Genomic DNA, 18,295 nt, shown 5'->3' on the forward strand with positions numbered 1-18,295 from the left:
TACTATGTCACAACCCGTATATATGAGACAATTCCTCCATTTCTCTCTCTCTCTCTCCCCTCTCTCTTCCTGCGCCACTATCCCCTTACTCCCCAATTAAACCTCTTACACATGGAACTGTCTAAGCCTGGTGTCTGCAGACGCGTCTCGCCAAGACCCAAACCCATCACCCCCACCAAAAAAAATTTAAAAAATGAGATACAGAGCTAAACAGAGAATTCTTAACAGAGGAATTGAGATTGGCAGAGAAGCACTTAAAGAAATGTTTCAAGTCCTTAGTCATCAAGGAAATGCAAATCAAAACAAATCTGAGGTTCTATCTTACAACCATCAGAATGGTTAAGATCAAAAACTCAAGAGATAGCACATGTTGGCAAGGATGTGGAACAAGGGGAATTCATCTTCATTGGTGGTGGAAGTGCAAACTTGGACAAGCACTTTGGAAACCAAATTGGTGGTGTCTCAGAAAACTGGGAATAGTTCTACCTCAAGACTCAGCTATACCACTCCTGGGCATACCCAAAAGATGCCCCACCATCCCACAAGAACACATGTTCAACTATGTTCATAGCAGCTTTATTTATAGCCACCAGAAACAGGAAACAACCCAGATGTCCCTCAACTGAAGAACAGATAAAGAAAATGTGGTTCATCTACAATGAAATACTATTCAGCTATTAAAAAAACCACAAAGATATGAATTTTGCAGGCAATTGGATGGAACATGAGAATATCATCCTGAGTGAGGTAGCCTAGTCCCAAAAGGACATACATATCTATTTACTTATAAGTGGATATAAGCCATAAAATACAAGATAGAATTCTATACTCCCAAATAAGCTAAAAGAGAAGAAAAGTATAAACCAGGATGCATGAATCTCACATAGAAGAGGAATAAAATAGTCATAAGAGGGAGGGAACTAGGAGAGAGAGGAGATAGAAAGGGGAAGTAGGGCTCAGGATCAGGTGTGGAGAAGGACAGAAGAGATAGCAAGATGGCCATGAGAATGAAGGGAGATCTGTAACTGATGGGGGTGAGGAGGTGGGGGGCATCTCCAAAACAAGAGACCTGGGATAAGAGAGGTCTCCAAGAATCAATCAGGGTGACCTTAGCTGTGACTCACTACACTGGGAATATGGAACTTGAAGAGGCCACATCCTGTAGTCAGGCAGGAACCCCAGTGGAGTGACAGAGACACCAACCTGCCTACAAAACTTTCAACCTAAAATTTATCCTGTTTACAAGAAATGCAGGCATGGGAGATGGAGCAGAGACTGAGGGAATGGCCAACCAATAATAGGCCCAACTTGAGACCCATCCTATGGGCAAGCAACAGTTCCTCCCATCATTAATGATACTCTGATGTGCCTGCAGACAGGAGCATGTTGTCTCTAAGAGGCTCCACCCAGCACCTGACTCAGACAGATACAGACACCCACATCTGAAGAGTGGATGGAGCTTAGGAACTCTTACTGAAGAATAGGAGGAAGGATTGCAGGCCCAGAAGAAGATAAGAACTCCACAGGAAGACCAACAGATCCTTGGGGCTTTCGGAGTCTGAACCACCAACCAAAGAACATAGGGAGACTGGACCTAGGCCTCCTTGCTCATTTGTAGCAGATGTAAAGCTTGATCTTCATGTGGGTCCTGAACAACTGGAATGGGACTATTCCAAAAGCTGTTGCCTGCACATGAAATAATGTTCTTCTAGCTGGGTTGCCTTGTCTGGTCACAGTGGGAGAGGAGGTTGCTAGCTTAGTAGAAACTTGAAGTGCCAGGGTGGGGAGATACTCAGGGGGTCCCACCCACTCAGAGGAGAAAGGGGAGGATGGGGGAAAGATTGTGTGAGGGGGTAACTGATGGGGGAAGCACTGAGCGGGTTGTAAAGTGACTAAGTAAAAAGTAAAATTAAATTAAGAAAAACAACAAAATCTATGTTTGTACTATGATTAATTTTTAAAAATCTGTACAATAATTCCAGCACTTTTAATAATTCCATTGCTCTCTGCTTCCACCAGAACATGGCTATGTTGCTGAACAAAGCACTGTCATGGTTCCAGACATCAAGCTGGAGCTGAGGTGGAAGCTTCCCACGCTGGCTAGCCTTTCTGTTCTCAAAAGGTCTTTAACAGTCTTAATCAGCTGTAAAGCTTATGGCTACAACGACCTACCAGGCAAAACATGCCCTATAGTGAAAACAGTCGTATGACTCTACGGGAATCACTAAGCAGTCTCTGGGAGACAGCTCATGCCTGGTCCTATAGCCTATTCAGGAGCCCCTCACTAGGCAGCTCATGCCTGGGCCTATAGCCTATTCAGGAGCCCCTCACTAGACAGCTCATGCCTGGTCCTATAGCCTATTCAGGAGCCCCTCACTAGGCAGCGCAAAGGCCCTCAGGGTTAATCTACTATTTGTGTTTTGATAAAAGCCATGCTATCAAAGTGCCTTCTAAATATTCATGCTTATACCTACAGAGTAGTTCTTTGTCCAGCCTTCATCAGAGATTTAGTCTTTCTAAAATAGGTAGTAGTTAATGCAGAAACTCAAAACGAACCAAAGCGATATGAAGTGTCCAGCAGCAACTAGGAAAGCTACAGCACACCTCTGAAGCTCAGGGAGCATCACAGAAGGATAGGGGAGAATACTGTAAGAGGCCAGGCTGGGAACCCTTCAACAAAAGGATGCGGACTGGACACCACGACACTGCCGCAGACACCAGTGCACACAGAAACTCCCTGTAGCCACGTGGATCTGTACAGTCTGTACAAGGTTGAGCCAGTTACCATTTCATCACTGGTGAGGACAGAGACCATGAGAGCTTTGTCTACCAGAAGGCCTACTAGTAATTAGTGTTATTGAGGGAGGGTGTAGCTACAGATATTCATCCGTGTGACCCAGACTCAGAGAAGTAATAGTAACTAAACTTAGCAGACCACACACAAAAAGATATGATGGTAGGAGGGTCTCGTCAGGAAGGAGCCAGTGGGAGAAGGAGATAAGGAAGCTGACTGGGCTGTGACACTGACCACAAGTCATGACATAAACATGTGAGTTGATGATAAAAACTTGGTGAATCCTTCTCATCAAGCACATTTCTCACAACCTTTCTGGAATAAAAAAATTTAAAGGGTAAGTACACATTTACAGGTGTATACAGCTTTAATTCTTTTGATGATCTATTTTGAACTGGTTCTCAAATATTGTATTTCCCAAACTCACTGAAAATTGATGCCCTACAACTATAGCAAGCTGAGCTATATAGAAAAAATAATTAAATGTGGAAAAATACTTTCATTATTTCTATAACTCATATATTTCCTGAAAACTGCATTCACTCAATAAAAAAGTAAGAGCCATATTTGGCATAAGTATGAATATAAAATATATTCTTAAAGCAACTCAATACAATATATTCCAAAGTTCTAGAAATTTAAAAGTAGCAAACTTTTACTTCAATATTTATCTTTACAAAAAGTCTCAATGATCAAATGTTAAAGTTGTACTATGTCCTATCAGCCCAATGATCAGAGAAGGACTGAACAAGCATCTGGACTAGAAATGGTAAAGGTGGCTAGCTAGCACAGTGGCTCCGAGCTAAAAGCTAATATAATGTCAAAGCTGGCCACACAGATCTGCCCCAGGATGAAAAAGCCTTTCAACTTTGAAATAATAAAAGGAGGTGTCATGAAAGAAGTTATCACTGAACACAGGTGGGACACAAAATATCTATCCAAACTTTCTGCCATATCCTAAAGCCAATCCTTGGTACCTTGTCTCAGTAAGTTTTAGCCAAATGAATCCCCCAAAGAGTAACAAATCCAAAAGAAGAGTCCACAACTGTCATGAGGCAAAGGAAACAAGGTAAGTTTGACTCACATAAGAGTTGCAAAACAACAACCTTGTCTCCACAAACCAGATGTTAAGTTAATCACATCAATTAGCATTGGCATTATACTACTGCTGTTTTATGGAAGAATAGACTTGGGGACAGGCTAAGATATTACTACTCCACAACACAGAACAAGTTATTTTGTAAGAGAATTGCCACTCATTCAAAGACAGCATCATGTCTCTACTGTTATCACTAAAATCTTGGTAAAAATTGCCTTACTTTCTTCCATGTTTGTTTAACTATTTTTCTAATGCTATAGGAGGTTTGCCCTCTTTTCTTGGATAACTTTAATTTATAATCTGGCAGGACAAAGGAAAATGTTACTAACTTGTGGGTATTCAAAAAGGTTTTGTTGATTGTTGTTGTTTTTAGCTTATTCTTCTCTCATGCATTACATCCCTACCACAGTTTTCCCTCCCTTGACTCCTCCCATTTCCCTCTCCCAGCACCTCTCCTCCCCAAATCCATTCCATTTCCCTTCAAAAACAAGAGCAGGGATATGAATCAAACTCGGCATAGCAAGTTACAATAAGACTATAGACAAACCCTCATATCAAGGGGGAAGGTTCCCAAGAGCAGGCAGGATCAGAGATACCCTACCACCACTGTTAGGAGTCCCACAAGAACACCACACTACACACATGTAACATACACTCAGAGGACCTAATCGGACGCATGCATGTGCCCTGACCGTCAATTCTGTCTCTGTAAACTCCTATGAGTCCTGGTTAGTTGATTCTGTAGGCCATGTTCTGTGGTGTCCTCAACGACTCTGGCTCCTACAATCCTTCCTCCCTCTCTTCCATAGGATTCCCCAAGCTGTGCCCAGTGTTTGCATGTGGGTGTCTGCATCTGTTCCCATCAGCTGCTAGATGAAGCCTCTCAAATGACAACTTGGCGAGGCAACGATACATGAGTATAGCAAATTATCACTAGAAACTGAAGTGGAAACACAAGGGTTCTTTGGAAAGTCAGTTGTGTTGGATGGTGTTTTTCTGGGGCAAATATGTGATGGAGTGTTTTCCTGAAGTGGACATAGGTGAAAGACTAAGGCAAACTCAGGAAGGAACATTTAACTGAAGCAGACACAGGAGAAAGGAAGTACATTTCATGATGTCATTAATAATCCACAGTGTAAATAGACCACATTTTCTTTATCTATCCTTCATTTGAGGGACATCTGGGTTGTTTCTAGTTTCTGGTGGTGTGATATAATAAAGGGAGTTATTTCAATGTTCTTTTATTTGTTGAGACGTGTTTTATGACCAAGTATGTGGTTAATTTTAAAGAATGTTCCATAAGATGTAAAAAGAATAGCTTGTGTACTGTATGGAAGCATCACCTATCAATAAAAGCTGATGGCCAATTATCTGAGGCAGGAAATAGAAGGCAGGAGTTCTGGCTGGCAGAGAGAAACTGAGTCAATCGTTAGAAGAGACTAACCTAGTACTACGAGGAGAAAGACACATGAAACTGAGCAGAGGTAACTAGCCATGTGACATCCATAGAATAGAATAAAAGGGTTAATAAAGTTATAAGCTAAATAGGGAACAAGCCAAAGGTTGTGGCCTAGGCATTAATTCATAGTTAGTCTCAGAGTCATTATTTCAGGAAACATGCTGGAGGTGAGAAAGCCCAGTTACAACGAGATGCTGAGAAGGTATATTCTTTTGACTTTGGGTATAATGTTCTGTAGATATGTTAGGTCCACTTGGTTCATAACATCTTTTAGCTCCAGAATTTTGTTTAGTTTCTGTCTGAATGACCTGTCCATTGGTGAAAGTGGAATATTAAGGTTTCCCACTATCAATGTGTGAGGGTAAGTGTGTGCTTTAAGCTTTAATAGTGTTTCCTTTGTAAGTGTGGGTACCCTTGAGTTTGGGGCATAAATAGTAAGAACTGAAAGATCACCTTAGTGGATTTTTCCTTTGATGAGCATGAAGTGTCCTTCCTTGTCTCGTTTGATTAATTTTAGTCTGAAGTCTAATTTATTAGATATTAGTATGGCCATACCAGCTTATTTCTCAGGTCTATTTGCTTAGAAAATCTTTTCTCTAACCCTTTACTCTGAAATAATAATCTATCTTAGAAGTTGAAGAGTGTTTCTTGTACGCAGAAGATACATTCCCTAGTTCACATACATTGTTAGTCTTTGTATTAGGAACTGAGTCCATTGATATTGAGAGATATCAATGACCAATAAATGTTAATTCCTGTTATTTTGTTGTTGTTTGTGGTGGTGGTGATGGTAGTGGTATGTGTGTGTGTGTGTGTGTGTGTGTGTGTGTGTGTGTGTCCATTCATTTGGTTTTACTGGTGTAAGATTATTTATTGCCTGTGTTTTCATGGCTATAGTTAGCCTCCTTGGGTTGGAATTTCCCTTCTAGGGCTGGATCTGTGGATAGATATGGTTTAAATCATGGAATATTTTGTTTTCTCAGTCTATGGTGACTGAAGGATATATGTGGTGGTTTGAATAAAAACAGTCCCCATAGTCCTATAGGGAGTGGCAATAAGAGGTGAAGCCTTGCTGGAGTAGGTGTGGCTTTATTGAAGGACGTAGGTAACTAGGGTGTGGGCTTTGAAGTCTCAGAAGCTCAAGTGTAGCCAGTGTGTCACTGTTACTTCCTGCTGCCTGCTGATCCAGATGTGGAACTCTCAGCTGCTTCTTCAGTACCATGTCTGCCTGCATGCTGCTGTGCTTCCCATTTTCATGATGATAATGGACTAAATGTAAACCAGCTCCAATTAAATGTTTTCCTATAAGAGTTGTCACAGTCATGGTGTCTGTTCACAGCAATAAAATCCTAAGTAAGACATTATAGCAGTCTAAGCTGGCATCTGTGGTCTCTTACAATCTATAGGGCATCTGTCCAGGCCCTTCTGACTTTTAGTGTATCTACTGAGAAGTCAGGTATAATTTTAATAGGTCTGCCTTTATAAGTTACTTGCTTTTTTCTCTCTTACAGCTTTTAATATTTGTTCTTTGTATGTATTTTTAGTGTTTTTATTATATTGAGGCAAGGGATTTTTTCTGGTCCTATATATTTGGTGTTCTGTAAGCTTCTTGTACCTTTACAGGCATCTTTCTTCTTTAGGTTAGGAAAATTTTCTTCTATGATTTTGTTGAACATGCTTTCTGGGTCTTTGAGCTGGGATTACTCTTACTCTATTTCAATTACATTTAGGTTTGGCCTTTTCATAACATCTCAGTCTTCCTGGATGTTTTGTGGCAGGGATATTTTAGACATAACATTTTCCTTCACTGATATATGCATTTATTCTATCATATCTTCAATGCCTGAATTTTTCTCTTCCATCTCTTATATTGTTAGACATGCTTATGTCTGTAGTTCCTGTTCACTTACTAGATTTTCCATTTATAGAATCCCCGGTTTGTGTTTTCTTTACTGCTTCTATTTCCATTTTCAGGCCCTGGCCAGTTTTATTAGTTTCCTTCACTGCTTATTTTTCTTGGCTTTCCTTAGGGATTTATTTATTTCCTCCAATTTATTTATTTGTCTTTTTTTGGTTCCTTAAAGACATTTATTCATTTTTTCTTTAAGGACCTATATCATCTCTATAAGGTTGGTTTTGAGGTAATTTTCTTGTGCTTCTGCTGTGTTGGAATATTCAGGGCTTGCTGTAGTATGATAGCTGAGTTCTGGTGGTGACATCGCCCTGGCTGTTGTTGATCATGCTCTTACACTGGCATCTAGGCATCAGGGTTTGGGGTGATTATAGGGTGCTGATTCTGAGTCTGTCTTTTTTAGATGGTTTTTTTTTCCCCTTTTGTTTCTGTTTTCTCTCTGGTATTCTGGATACAGAGTGGCCTCTGGTTGAGCAGGGAGTTTCTGCCCAGATGGGAGTCTACTACCAGAACTGGGGACTGGGATATGGTGATAGAGAGGAGGGGAGCCACTGGGAGTAGACACTAAGTAGGGATAGTCCATGGGCAGAAGGCCTACCTAGAGTTCGGGTGGCCAGTATGGCCAGTATGACCTCACAGTGCTTCCACAAAAGTCACTCAAAAAAGTTTTAATCATTGAAATAAACAAAGTTTTCTATAGAATTATTTATAAAGAGCTATTAAGTATTACCATATTATAAGTTTACTATTTAAAACTTAAAATATCTAAAATAAATAAATAAATAACTGGCAAGCACATCCAATTAAAGTGTCAGGAGCTGAAGAACCTGAAGAACCAGCCTGCCCCATCTTAGGCTTAAAAGCCACCTGTGGTTAAGACAAACCAGATTCATTCCTGATTCATTCCTCAAACCTCTATTTTTCAAAAACTGAACTATGCCTGTAACCTTACCTACAAATGGTTCTGTACTGCCTGTTCCAAGAATGGCAATCATGTCTTTGTTTCTCTGACCACCCATGATGACTTTGCTATGGCTCACTTGTGAAGCCCACCTTGCAACAATGTCTTTTTTTTTCAGGGAGACTAACTTGTCATAGTTCTGCTCAGCTCCTGCAATCCCATCTATTTCCCCACCAAATGCCCCCATTTGGAAATCTCCTACTTCTGAGCAATAAAAGTCTTGTCTTCCTCACATCCAATGATGACTGTAGGGGGAGGGAGCCTGTGCATGCACACGAATAAAAAAACGCTTGCTTCAGTTAATTTGGCCACACTGATTTGGGTCATTGGTCTTTCTCCTCCCATCTTTGGGGTTAAAAAAAAGCAACATGTGGATTTATACTCAGCCTTCTCTGAAACACCTCTAAACTGTAAAGACATGATAAGGACAGACCCATGCAGACAATGAGGAAACATGGGGCAAGAGACAACAGCAAGACAGAAACTGAAAACTAACAAAAAGATTTAGAGTTAGAGGACAGGTGAGGGCAGCTACCTAAAATGCCCTTTAACACATCCAAACCTGAACCTTTCCAGAAGAAAAGCCAGAAGCAAGAAAATCCTGGCCCCAGAGCAATCAAGTCCAAAGTCCTTCACAGTAGGATTTATTACTCTACTAGTCTGCTCTCTGCATAGAGATACAAGAGGGCATTTGGTACTGCTCTCAAATATCACAATATATTATATGCAGACCAAAATGTACTATCAGGGAATCAAAACAAATATAAAGGAAAGAAAGACATGGCAAGGAACTACCCGCCCCTAATCAAAGTATCACGAAAATGTGATAAAAGTTCAAGGTGTGAAGTGCCTATAAACTCCTCTGAATCAACTCTAGTTTCCACCAATCACTGGTTATCACCAGAAAGGGGAGCAAAAGAAATATCTGAACATCATTTGTGTATCAAATTAGCAAGTATTATTCTTGAAAGATTTTAAGGAACAAAATAAAATTTTAAATATTTTTTAAATAAATGAGCCAGATGATTTAAAGTATCAACGTCCTGAGGCTAATTACGAACCGAGTTTTCTTCCTCCTCCTCTAGCTCCCGCTGCTGCTCTTCATGCCGTTTGGCTTTGATTTCCATGGCTTCTGTGATCAGGTCTCTTAATATGGACACAGGTTTTGCATTCTTGATAAAAGGATGCTAAAAAGACAGAGTTAAACAGTATAAAATCAGATTTTTCTGGTACATAACCAACAATATTAAAACACCCATTAACTACTAACCAGGATAATACACTAAAATAATTATTTTACTTACAACTAATACATTGATTAAGAAAATAGCATTCTGTTTGCTTTAGGAAAAATGCTTTTTAGTTCACTTACTTTCAAAAACATTCTAAGCATACACACAAAAATATAATATTAAAGACTATAATCCTAAAGATATAATTGTTAAAAGTAGGCATTAGGTGGTAAAAGTATTTCAAATATTTAAAGATGATTAATGACTACGATTAAAAGTAAACTTATTTTAGCACTGTTAAAGAATTTAATGAATCTTAACAATCTGATCGGCAAAGAGGACCAACCTCGCTACTTTCACCCCATCTCATTCTATTGCATCTTGACTTGTTTACTCACTTACAACCAAGACAGAGAAATACCTGCCTAACTACTGCTTCAGCTGAGTCTTGCTTTTTCTTTACTTTCCTGATCTAAAAATGATTAGTTATTATTTTATATCTTTTACTTTTAATAAGTAAAAGGAAAGTCTTTTAAATTTACTTTTAAATTACATTTTAAAAGTGTTCGTGTGTGTGTGTGTGTGTGTGTGTGTGTGTTAGGGACAACTAATAGGAGTCAGCTCTTTCCTTCCATCATGTGGGTCCCAAGGACTAAACTCAGGGCATCATACCTGGCAGCAACGGCCTTTCCTATGTAAGTTACCTCATCAGCCGGAGTGGACCTAAATCTCACTGATGAGCACAGCACAAGAGACAGTAGGGAGAAGAAATATATGGCACAGATAAACTTATTTTGAGACAATAATCTAGCTTCAAAATGCAATGTTCATAATTATTTGCTAGTATATATTTTCAGAGGAAAGCAGCCCTGTGCATTTTAATAAAGTCTAATAGAACACAAAAATATATTCAGACAAAAAAATCTAATGATGAAAAATTAGGCACCTGGAAGGGGCTTTAACATGGTAAACAAACTATGTGATAAAACTATAAAATAAAAAAACTATCAAATAAGGGGGAAAAATGACTATGAGTAAAAATCTTCCCATCATTTGAAAGTCCTAATTAATTCTTTAGGATAGTTAAACTCACCATCAGATAAAGTACACTCTATTGACAAATCCTCAAGGATCCTAGTCATCTACCAAAAGAGGCCTCCTGACTACTAAGGGAAGGAAGCCCAGAGCCCTCACTTCCCTTCCAGCTGGTTATCAGTACTCACTCATAACTCAGTTTTCACTGTGAGTATGAACTCCAGTGCTATGTGCCATTCCTGGCATAGGGCCCATAAAGTCCTGAGCATATACTTCTCCATGACCTCTTCTTTCTGTGCTATAGGGTACTTGCAATACAACTTCCATAAACTGTAAGATAAAAGAGAATAAAAGTGCCCAAAGAGAATAAACATAAGTAGAAGGACCACTTTAAAAAGGAGGATGGGGCAAACAAATGTGTACTGCCCTTGAGGAATTTATCACCTAAAATTAGGAAGACAAATATGTAGTTTAAAGTTACAGTTTGCCATACAAGTTATACTGGTGATGGTTTAGCACAAACCCCAGGTAAAAGAGAAAAGCAGAAGCAGAAGAATACGCTGGGAATATGCTTTGCTGTAGATTGCAAGCTTAGCATATGCCAGGTCCCAGGGGCTGTCTCCTGTGGCCCCAATCTGCCTCACAGAATGATAAGGTATTCACAATATGAAGAGAATGAAAAAGATGCAAAGACAAAGTCGTATGGTGAGAACGGAGTAGGATGATCTGCATCACCCAGTCAGCAATACTGTCCAACGTTCTCTGAGCCTAAGATGGAGTCAACAGCAAAGCAACTGAGCCAAGTGTTTAGTATGAAAAGCCTGGATTGTATGTGAAACCAGTCTTAATAAACAAATAAGAAGATAACATATAGGAAAAATGTTGAGACCATAAATTTATAATTTACAATGGAATTTACTAATAAAATACAATGGCAAGATACAGGTATGAATTATTAAGGATCTGGGCTATGCAATTCCCAAAATTGAGAGGAAATATAAATTTGATGGGAAAAGGAGAAATATTTGGTGGCAACAAGATATTACCCTAAGAGCCCATGGATACATGAGCAAAGGGAAGTAGAATAGAGAAAGATTTAAACAACACAGCAGCCACACATTTGAGATTCTGCAACCCTTTGGACTTCAGATGCTCTGATTAAGAGATGTTCAACTTGAAGGGTACATATATATTCAAATCCAATCTAGAAGAACTGAATACTTTTGGTTCCCAGCATCTTAGGTGGGGACATTAAACCTGTGTGAACAGAACTAACTGATCAGAACTATAAAAACAGAACCAATAGAATTACAGCCTTCAAAAAAAAGATAAAAATCTCAACCTGGACTATATTTTGTTATCTTCTCAGGGAAAACTAAGCCAACACTAAACCATAGCTATATTTCAATTCCAAAATGTATCTTAACTTTTTATCATTTACTATAAATTGACTACAGTGCTCCAGTTAGAGCTAAATATTCTGAACCTCAAACATCTTTATCTGTCTAATTCCAGTCGTATTCCTGCTTTCTCTGAATAACTGCTACAGATACAACTGTGACCAATAAAGAGAAACTGGCAGGCTAGGCATGGAGGCACACTTGCAATCCTAGCAGTCAGAAAGCTAAGGCAGGGAGATCTTAAGTTCAAGGATGATCTAGATGCTATACAAAGAGATACTATGTCTCACACACACACACACACACACACACACAATAGGGGGAAGAGAATAATCTCTGGGAAGTAGAGGGAGAGAGGGATCTGGGAGGGAGAAAAGAGGGGGAGGAAAAAGTGGGGCTAGTTCAGATATGCGAGGAGATGGGGGAGAAGTACAGAGGGTTAGGAATTTGAAAGTAGGTATGTAGCAGTGGGGGGATAGGGAATTGGGGTCAGCCACTAGAAAGTCCCAGATGCCAGGGACCTAAGATGTCCCCAGGACCCAACAGGGATGACTTTAGATGAAATATGCAACAAAAGGGAGATAGAACCTGTAGAGGCCATATCCAGTGGATAGGCATGGCCCCCAGTTGAGGGATGGGGCCACCTACCTACCTCAAAAATATTAATCCAGAATCCCTCCTGTCAAAGGAAATGTAGGGACAAAGAGTGGAGGAGAAACTAAAGGACAGGTCATTCAGAGACTGCCCCACCTAGGGATTCATCCCATCTGCTGACACCAAACCTAGACACCATTGCTGATGCCAAGAAATGCTTACTGACAGGAGCCTGGTATAGCTGCCCCCTGAGAGGCTCTGCCAGAGCTAGACCAATACAGATGTGGATGTACACAGCCAAACATTGGACTGAGTATGGGGATCCCTATGGGGAAGTTAGGGCAACGACTGTAGGAGCTGAAAGGGTTTGCAACGTCATAGGAAGATTAACAATATCAACCAACCAGAACCCCCTGAAAGCTCCCAGGGACTAAACCACCGACCAAAGAATACACAGGGGTTACCCATAGCTTCAGCTGGATTTGTAGCAGAGGACTACCTTATCTAGCATCACTGGGAGAGGAGCCCCTTGGTCCTGTGGAGGCTCGATGACCCAGAATAGGGGAACGCTAGATCACTGAGGCAGGAGTAGGGGGGCGGGTGGGGGAACACATTCAGAGGCAGGGTGTATGGAGGAGAGGAGAGGAAGTTTGTGGAGGGGAAATGGAGAAGGGGGGTAACATTTGAAATGTAAATAAATAAAATCACCAACATAAAAAAGGGGAAAAAAGACAAAGAGTTGGCTCTGGAGGAGCAGAGGTAAAGATGAAGGTCTGCTGTGAGCCCACCTGGTTACCTGCTGGAGCAATGAGTGACTTTTGAAGATATATAGTTTATTTTAAATTTAAATTCTTGGAACACTTTTTGAAATCCACCTAATGCTAATGCTTAATTCAGGAGAATAAATGCTTTTATGACATACCGTATCACTCAGGGTCATAGGAGTGATACAAACACAGAAACACACACACAACACAGGCACACACCCTCATACACATGCATACATACATATACACATATTATTACAACCCACATAAATATAAATAGACTGGTGTCAGTTTCTTTAATTAATGTTTACATATTTCTTGTTTTCTTGCTTTAACTACTGACAAATTTCCCCATATTCTAATAACTTGTTAATTTATAAAAAGGATTTAGAATTCTTTATTTTATATTCATAAATATTATTGTAATACATTGACAATTTCAGGTGATTTTTTTCAATTTACTGCTTTTGAAGTAGACAATCCTAAAAATGATACTGTAAATCTGTAAATGATACTGTCATTTTCTTAGAACATTATATTGGTCAGTGTTTCATCTCCATAACACATACCTAATACAGTCTACCTATAAACAACAACAACAAAGGGAAATACCAAGTTCTAAAAGGAAGCAAAGCTTTTCTGTCTCTCAATGTACCTGAACTAAAAAATTAAACCAAAAGTGGGTAAGGAAAACTAGCTAAGTTGATCTGGAAAGATGGCTCAGCAGTTAAGATCACTGCCTGCTCTTCTAGAGGTCCTGAGTTCAATTCCCAGCAACCACATGGTGGTTCATAACTATCTGTAATTGGATGACCTCTTCTGGTGTGTCTGAAGACAGCTACAGTGTACTCACATACATAAAAAAAAAAAAAAAAAAAAAAAAAAAAAAAAAAAAAATCCAAAAAAAAAAAAAGAGAGAGAGAGAACTACCTAATAATTTATAAAAGAACTAAGCTAATAAAGAAAAAAACAGAAATTACCTTTAAAGCAATCTATCATAATTTGTAAATTTATCTAGTTTTTGAGAATTTCACATATAAGTACTATATTTACATCATTTCCCCCACCCAACCTCTAATTATCTCACACTCCCATTTTTTTCAATTTGATGGTCTCATTTTCTTTAATTATTATGATATGCATACACATATTTAACTATCACTGATGCACACATACACATACAAAACCTGAAGAGTTTGTTACTACTGATACATACACACACAAACACACCTGCAGAGTTCATTATTGCTGATATACACTGATACACAGACATGACACAGACATACACACACACACACATGCACACATACCTGCAGAGTTCATTATTGCTGATATACAGACATGACACAGACAAAGACACACACACACACACACACACACACACACATTGAGTTCATTCACTGTTGTTCACACATGTATATCTACTTAGGGCTGACCACTGGGAGTTTGATAAGCTATTGGGGTTCATCCCTGGAGAATACTGGTTCTCCCTCTATCAGCAGCCATTAATTCCCTATTAATCTAGGGGTAGGGCTTTGTGAGATTTCCCCCACCCACTTGGTACACCACAAATAACAATTGTCACAAAGTTTAAGGCCTCTACAAAACTGTGGTCTCTTAAGCCAAACAGCCAGAGGACAGATAAATAGAAAACTTTTAGGCAGCGACCATTCTACTAGAGCAGCAATCCTCAACCTTCCTAATGCTGTGGCCTTTTAAAAATGACCTTCATACTGTGACAACCCCAAACATAAAATTATTTTCATTGCTACATCATAACTGCATTTTGCTGTTATGAATTGTAATATAAATATCTGATATGCAGGATGATCTCAGGCAATCCCTGTGAAAGGGATATTCAACCCCCAATGGAGTGATGTACAGGTTGAAAACAGCTGCACTAGAGGCAAGCACCAAGGAGAACACTATGGCACAACTCCACTGGCAAAAGTTGATGGGAAATCTAGACTTCGGCCCTACTCAACTGTCCAGGTTTTCTACTGAGATGAAACAACCAACTGCTAACATAGGAGATACATCTCAACAAAGTAAAGAATCCCCTCCTCAAATGGAAAGTGTCAGTAATGCCCATGTGAAATCCTAGGCTTAGATCTTCACAGGTAGTAATACGCAACCCCATTCCCTCCTTGTTGGAGAAGAGCCACTGTGGAAGATCTGAACTACTAGCAGTATTTGGTATGATACTGAATACCATATTAAATGGCCATCCCAGTGTCAATATAGGCCACTGGAAAAACACAAGAATGAGCTCACTTTCAGCAAAGACTAACAAGCCTTCATCCCTCCCTTGATCTTCTTTGACACTGCAGGAAGGGATATAGGTAGGTAGGTAGGTAGGTAGGTAGGTAGGTAGATAGATAGATAGATAGATAGATAGGCACACACACACACACATACACACACACACACACACACACATACACACACACACACACACTGGATGAATGGATACGTAAACAGGTAGGTGGAAAAATAAATAGGTGAGATAATAGCTAGCCAGTCTCCAGGATTCTTCCAACAGGAACAAGTGAGGTCCCTAACTATGTATCCTCAAGTGATGCAAGAAAATGAACTTTCAAACCAAAATATTACAAAGAAAATTACCACAAACTTCTAAAGGTACACTTGAAATAGTTCTGTAAACAAGGAAAATGATGTAAGGAACCTTCAGGCATCAGGAAGACAAACAACAGAAAGAACAAAAATAGGGTAAATATAATAACTTTCCCTTCTTCTCTTGAATTTCCTCAATTAAGGTTTATGTTTAAAGTAAATATTATAGAAATGATGTGGCTCTCAACTACAAAAAGGAAATATTTAAGGCAATTATAATCTAGTGGAGGGTCAGAAAAGAGGGTAAAGTTGCTTCTATATCTTACTGGAACTGGTAAGAGTAAGTCATACACCATGGGAACTGATACTCCAGCATTAAATTACATAATCAAATACTGTTGGCATAAGTAACAATTACTCTACGATCCATGCAGAAAGTCGAAAAAAATAAAGAGTAGAGCTTAGGCCTGGCAATATGGCTTAGTAGGTAAAGGTGCTTGCCATCGATCCTAAAGATCTGAGTTTAAAGCAAGAACCCACATTGTTCCACAAGTTGTCCGTCTGTTGACTCCACATGTGTGCTGCATGTATCCTCACCCTGATGTAAATAAATAAATTTAATTAAAATATTTTCAAAAGAAATGGGGATTGGACAAATGAAATCTATCTAAAATAATCACTGGTTTACTATGTGATCTTCAATGTGTCATTTAGTTTTTCTGGGCTACAATAACCTCCACAAAATTAAGGAATTATATTGATATATTTTAAGTGCTTCCATCCTTTCTAACTTAAAAACAAAAAAAGATTTTTACCATAGGAAAAAAAATCTAGAAATGACAGAATTAATTAATTAATTAATTAATTAATTAAATTCGTCTCCAGACAAACTATTTTTCACCATCATATTTTATGGCTTTTTCTTTCAGACCTCCCTTTCCTTCTGTGTCTCTAATGTGTGCGTCACATGTTCAGTAGAATAATGACACCAAGAAGCTCTTGATTTGTTTGCTTAATATTTTTTTGGAAGATTGATAGCCTTGAAAAATAAATGCATTAGTCAATTGTTTTTCATTTTTTATTTTTTATTATGTGAATCTTAGGGATGGAACTCAAGTCCTTGGGCCAACCATCTCATTGGGCCCCTTAATTTAATGTGCTGGGGAGGGCATGTATATGGGTATGCCAGAGCACACACATCCAGGTCAGAGAAGTGTCTGTCCATGCTCAGAGCTATCTCACTGCAGTGCCTGTCCATGCTCAGAGCTATTTCACTGGCCCAAATTTACCATCTTAATCATAACAAATTAAGTTGAAATTCTATCTGTATGTAACTCAAAACTCAAATAAACTGGAGGGGGGCAGAGAGGAACAACCACTCGGAGGCAAGGGGGAGGGAGAATGGGGTGAGGAACTGTGCGGGGTGGGGTGGGGTGGAGCGACTGGGAAAGAGAGCAACAGCTGCAATGTATATAAATCAACTAATTAATTAAGAAAAGCATTTCAGACTGTCTCATGGAGCCTTCAATCAATTTTATTTTATTTTTAATGGTAGCTCGAGAAGGGTTTTTTTGTTTTGTTTTGTTTTTTTGTTTTGGTATGGTTTGGTTTGGTTTGGTTTGGTTTGGTTTGGTTTGGTTTGGTTTTTCGAGACAGGGTTTCTCTGTGTAGCCCTGGCTGTCCTGGAACTCAACTCTGTAGACCAGGCTCAGAAATCCGCCTGCCTCTGCCTCCCAAGTATTGGGATTAAAGGTGTGCGCCACAACTGCCCGGCTCAAGAAATTTTTTTTACAAGAACTGTGGCTTGAATTTTTTTACCATTTAACAGTTAGAAGCATCTGAAAATTATTTGTTAGTGTAAGACACACTGAGGTACACTGTAGACATACTGTGAGCCACACAGTAGGCACACTTTAGATATACCTACAAGCATACAGTGAGGCAATACTTATTAGTTGAGGGTTCTGAGGAAATTCTGTTAAGAAGAAAAAGTTCCACAAACTTGGTTTTTTTTAAATAAGTATTAAGTTATTTCTTTTTGCTTTAAAATTCACAGATTTTTTTAAAACGCCTCTTGGTTTTTTAGATACAGAGTTTATTTACAGTAGGGATAAAATATGTCACTCAGGTAACCTTATAATTAGCAATTGTAACATATAATCATCTTTCCAAGCAGTTTAGGGATCTTGAATTTACATACATTAGAGTGGAGCCAGAAGTCAAAGGACAATGCTGAGTCAAGAGGCACAAGGAAATCACCAGAAGATAAAACCAACAGCAAGAGCTCACAAGACAACGGACATGGGAACACATAGAAGACAAAGAAAAACACACAAGAGTTAAGTGCATCTCCATGTTTTCAATCTTTAGTGAGCAGTCTTGAGACTCAGCAGCTTTGGGAAGCTTTGAGGAGGGGAAGGAGGAGGAAGAAGAAGAGGAGGCGGGGGAGGAGGAGGGAGAGGTGGTGG

General features: G+C 39.2%; 1 protein-coding gene across 1 annotated transcript in view; it reads right to left on the reverse strand.

Moving 5' to 3' along the window:
• Stk3 (serine/threonine kinase 3) overlaps positions 1-18,295 on the reverse strand; it is a 249,173-nt gene that overhangs the window by 113,522 nt on the left and 117,356 nt on the right. Inside the window, exon 8 of the mRNA XM_031359209.1 lies at positions 9,287-9,412. Coding sequence (XP_031215069.1) covers positions 9,287-9,412 — 126 coding nt within the window. The remainder of the gene's footprint in view (positions 1-9,286; positions 9,413-18,295) is intronic.

This window comes from Mastomys coucha, unplaced genomic scaffold, assembly GCF_008632895.1.
Source record: "Mastomys coucha isolate ucsf_1 unplaced genomic scaffold, UCSF_Mcou_1 pScaffold7, whole genome shotgun sequence".
NCBI lineage: Eukaryota > Metazoa > Chordata > Mammalia > Rodentia > Muridae > Mastomys > Mastomys coucha.